The sequence below is a fragment of the Bombina bombina genome, chromosome 5 (genome assembly GCF_027579735.1).
Source record: "Bombina bombina isolate aBomBom1 chromosome 5, aBomBom1.pri, whole genome shotgun sequence".
Lineage (NCBI taxonomy): Eukaryota > Metazoa > Chordata > Amphibia > Anura > Bombinatoridae > Bombina > Bombina bombina.
The window spans coordinates 973,911,249-973,916,021 of record NC_069503.1 but is presented as its reverse complement, the minus strand read 5'-3'; the positions used below and the strand labels follow the sequence as shown (position 1 = coordinate 973,916,021).

Sequence of the window (4,773 nt, the reverse complement as noted above, 5' to 3'; positions counted from 1 at the left end):
TTAGAAAAGTATATATATATATATATATATATATATATATATATAGAGAGAGAGAGAGAGAGAGAGAGAGAGAGAGAGAGAGAGAGAAACATAGTGTGCAAGTTAAAAAATCAGAGAAACCCCTGACATTTCACATCATACTTCCTCAATTCTGATTAAAGTGATGGTGGATATATATGATGGTTGCTGGATAATAACATCCTGTGAAAAAAAAAGAAGCAGTAAAAATAATTGGTGAAAAGGGCTCTGTCACATTTTGTAGTCTGAGTTAAAAAGTAAAGTTCTAATATTAAAATGGGACTTTCTAAAGTAAGTTTATTTTTTAATTGTTTGTCTAAGAGAATAATTGCACAATACATCACCACTGAAATTGGAAACAGGTTCATTGACTCCTTTAATTAGAGTATTGGAAGTCTTGAAAAAGAGAGGAAGTGCAGTTATTGAACAGTTTTACAATTTTGGTGAAGCTTACAATGTAGCATTTAGAGGTATGGTGGTTTATTCACTCATGTCACATCTTTTTTTAATCTGATAAAGTCAGAAGATTACAGCATTTCTAGTATTAAAATAAGAATTTCCAAAGTTTGAGTTTATTTTTATTTTTTTTATTTTTTTAACATTTCAATAAATTTATTGAAAGGCACAATTCTTACTGCATTTTACAGAGGCACTAAACAATGAGGACACATCCATTACATACATTCATCAACTGGAACACCTGATCAATCATTTCTTGTACCCAACATCAAAAGGCAATAGTTCAATGAAGTAATTTTCTTGTAGATTATACATTTAAGGCATCAAGTATTAGTTTATATATAAATAAAAGAACTATGCTGTCAGAACACATTTGCATATTGTGTGAAGGTTTGGCAAAGATTCCAACTTAATATATATAAAAAAAAAAAAACACCCCACTATGCAACAATGACTTTTTCAATCTGATTTGGGTTGACCATAAAACCTGTTATATTAGCTAAATTTGAGAATTTCAGTGTTTCCATATGGGGGAAAAAATGGAACCAAATTTAAAACTAACCAGCACTATAGTGCTTGGCCACCTAAAAAAAGGATTTTTTAAATTATAGTTTTAAACTTTAACAGGGTTCCACCTCTACATGCATTAATTTTATGCATACCATATTTACTTATATATGAGCTTACTGAAGTGCCCCACTAGTACATGGGCAGATAAATAGTTACATGTCACAGTATGATGGTCTAACATTTTGCTCTTGGCCAGTGTTCCCTCCAAGGCCAGCCCCGTGAGCAGCCCAGCAGCGAAACAGCCAATCAGAGCAATTAGCAAACGCTACACAATACAAACTGCAAGTAATAGATCCCTTATTAACTGTCTCACTGCTGGGTCGCCCACAAAACCGGCCCCAGAGGGAACACTGCTCTCGGCTTCCTCAAAGATATCACTTTCAGTTTAAATACTTAGCATTAGTTTATCCCAGTAACATTACCTTTAGAACAGTGCATGATAGAAGACAGTAATGCAAAACCACAACATTTAGGTTGATTCAATAGAAGTGCTTAAAATGTTTTTTTTTTTTTTTTTTTTTTTTAAAAAGGTATATGGGGGGGGAAGGGATTCTCACAAGTTACAAACTAAAAGACTGCACATATTTTATATTTTTAAACATTCAATGCCCCCTGAAAATATTCACTTTTTAAAAGAATAGTTATTTCTGCCTCAAAACTTTACATTTAAAATTTAGATAGGCAGTCACAGATTACAAATGTAACAAATACCGACCAAATAAAAATCTTAACATTCTAGTACTCCATTTGTTAAGATAAAAGGGAAAAAAAAAAGTCCAACATATTGACACAAATATATTGGGAAACAATTAGTATTCTGTGCTGTGCAACTTGCTATTAATTCATGAACTGGAAGTATACACAATCCCCATTTTTTTATTTTAAACAGAGGTTATGTTGTGGGATCTATGTTCAGAAAAGAATAGCAGAAAGTAGGCATACAGTAACTTTGTAAAGAAAGTAAACACACTGTTTTATAGTTGGAAAAAAAAAAGTAAGCTGTGGGTTATACTTAAAAATTATTAATATGTATTGCAATGGTTTTCTATTAAGATGATTTTACCTTTAACTTCATGTGTGCAAAGTCCATTACTTCCTGCCACAGCCCCACAAGGGGTCTCTACAAAAAGGGAAAGGTTTTCCTTTTTAGTGGTTGCTAGGAAACATATGCACTAGCTTCAGTCACTTTCTTGCTCATGCTTAGATTACTTTTGCTTCATAAATCATCTGACAGTAGAACCTTAATGGACATTAAACATTCCCCGCCTCCATCTAGCCATAGGTGCCACCATGTTGAAATTCACATTTCATTCCTGTGCCGACATGTTTGCACATGTGCAGCTACTGACCTTCAGATATCTGCAGCCTAACCCGAATTCCAATATGGTGTAACGCATTATTAGATAGGGGCATGAAATGCATTTAGTTTTCAATGTCCCTTTATGTTTTTAAATTGGTAGCTCCCTTCTCTTACTAAAGGCAGTAGCTACACTGAACTCTGCTCATTTTGAAGAAAAAAACATTTTTAGAAGGATCATATTGTATTGCTATTTTTCAGCATTGTGAAAATTAAATAAGGATATATTAATGTGTGCTTATAAATACAAAGGAGAAGTTCTAACATTTCATTACATTTCTGTAATCCATAAAACAGCAAGAATCTAATCTATAGACAAAACAATAATAAAAAGGTATTTCTAGTTCACACGATACTAATTTGTATCCAAACCTCAACCAATAGAAATGCCGATTATTCCAGATAAAGTGCATTTTGATATGTGGGCAGTGTAACTTACAGAATCACTTTACCAGTCTCTCATTTATAGGTAAAGTCAGACAGCAATAGCCTTACATACTACCCCTTAGTGTTACTCTACATTCACCTCTAACTGTAGAAACACTAACTTTCTGTTAAGCTTAATTGTGGATTAAATCAGGTTTATGACCAGACACCTATTGTTGAAATCCATTATTACATAAGTCTTCACATGGGGACGGGGACGGGGGGGACTGATTCCTAAAGAGGCAGCAAATCATTGGCCAACAAGTCAAAAATCTAATACCAATATGGTAACTGATAATTCGCTATCCCATGGTTGTATTAAAAAAACAAAAAAAGTGTATTTGTCAATACAATAAATAAAAATTATGTCATGTCCATATTTCCATACAACTATGAAAAAAAAAATCTGTTCAACACTTCAGGGAACTGCAAAATTAGCTGCCAAGTTTATTTTTCCCCCTCCAGTCTTCAGTTAAGAGAATTCCAGGTAAACCAGAGTCCATAAGCATCGTCAGATGGAGGTTTAATTTTCAATGGAGGACCTCTTAAGAGCCAGATTCTGGAATTGTAGGGAGATGTGCTATTCTGTAGTAGCTGTGCTTCAGCTGTCGTGCTGTACGCCCTGACACAATCCACTTCAGCTTCTGAACATTTGCCCTGGAACATTTGCTTGAAGAATACTCTGCAAGGCACTTTGATACCATTTCTTTCCAACACAAAATGTCTCTGCTGCCAATCTTGGAATGTTTCTGGAGGCATTCAATAGCATCATTCAGCTCAAACTACTTCTGCTCCTGCATCTCCAATGCCATTATAGACAGTGCCAATATAGATGGCTTGTCTTTTGAAAACCCAATTCTACAATGACTGGCTTTAAGATGTGATTCAAGCCTTTCAAAGACAAACAGCTTTTTCCTTTCAGTAGTCAGGTTTTCATAGACAAGGGAATGATAGAGTTGCAAGAAATGTAATGCAGTTGTAGCTTTCACTTTCCAACCAAGCTTTTCTAGCACAATCTTTTCCATTTGTATCATGTCAAACACAGAGAATTTATACCGGCTTATTCTTATCAAGTCTGTTGCAAGAGGCACATTTCTTTCTTCTTCTATTGCTTTCACAGCAAGGTAGAAACAGGTCAGCCCTATACAACCTAAATGTTTAGGTTGTACCTTCATTTTCGCTAAGAACCTGTCCATGAGTTTCACAGATAAAGAGAATGTTTCTGTACCAAAACCAAAGAACTGAGTTAAGCTAAGCAAATCCTTCACTTCAAAGTCACGAAGCCTGGCAGTCATTCTTAGGCCATTATCATGGGACGTTTCAATAAGACGCAAACCACAAGCTTTTGGCTGGCATTTTATCTCCTGCTCCAAAAGTGAGTTCAGTTGGTAAAGAAGTTCTTGAACTTCAGATGTTACTAGTGTTTCAATCATCTTGTACAGGGTGCGGGAGGTCGGTCAGCTTACGTTACAAATGTTGCGTTAGGTTTCTCTTTAGAACAGCTTGCAAAATATACTCGTATTGTTCACGCTTAAAATTTCATATAGCAATTATACATGAATTGCAAGAAAGAATATAGTTTAAAGAAAGCTTCCCCCACCCTAAGTGCGAAACCCCTCAAGCAGTCCCTTCCCTTACTCAGCTGACTAAAGCCAAAGTTTGAGTTTATATTTAAATTTATTTGCCTGTGTAAAAGGAAAATTGCATAATACAGTACTTACCCTCTGGGTGGTGAAAAGAGGTCTGCTGAATTCTATAATTAGAGTTTTGGAAGCCTTGAGAAGAGATGAAATGAGGTTATTTCCCAGTGCAACAAAGTCTGTGAATGTCACAATGTAGCCTAGGGAGGTGTGGAGATTTAATGGTGCTCTGTAAACTGATTAAAATGTTGCAGAGTAACGGATTATGTGTATCCCAGTGATAAAAGTATCAGAACTGGAATT

At 35.1% G+C, this 4,773-nt stretch overlaps 1 protein-coding gene across 1 annotated transcript; it reads right to left on the bottom strand.

The window, feature by feature from the left end:
• Nucleotides 1-3,247: 3,247 nt before the first annotated feature.
• Nucleotides 3,248-4,375, bottom strand: LOC128659586 (cyclin-G1-like). Its single transcript, XM_053713174.1, has one exon. The coding sequence runs from the start codon at nucleotides 4,261-4,263 to the stop codon at nucleotides 3,613-3,615; it is 651 nt and encodes a 216-aa protein (XP_053569149.1). The 5' UTR covers nucleotides 4,264-4,375; the 3' UTR covers nucleotides 3,248-3,612.
• Between the last annotated feature and the right edge of the window lie 398 nt (nucleotides 4,376-4,773).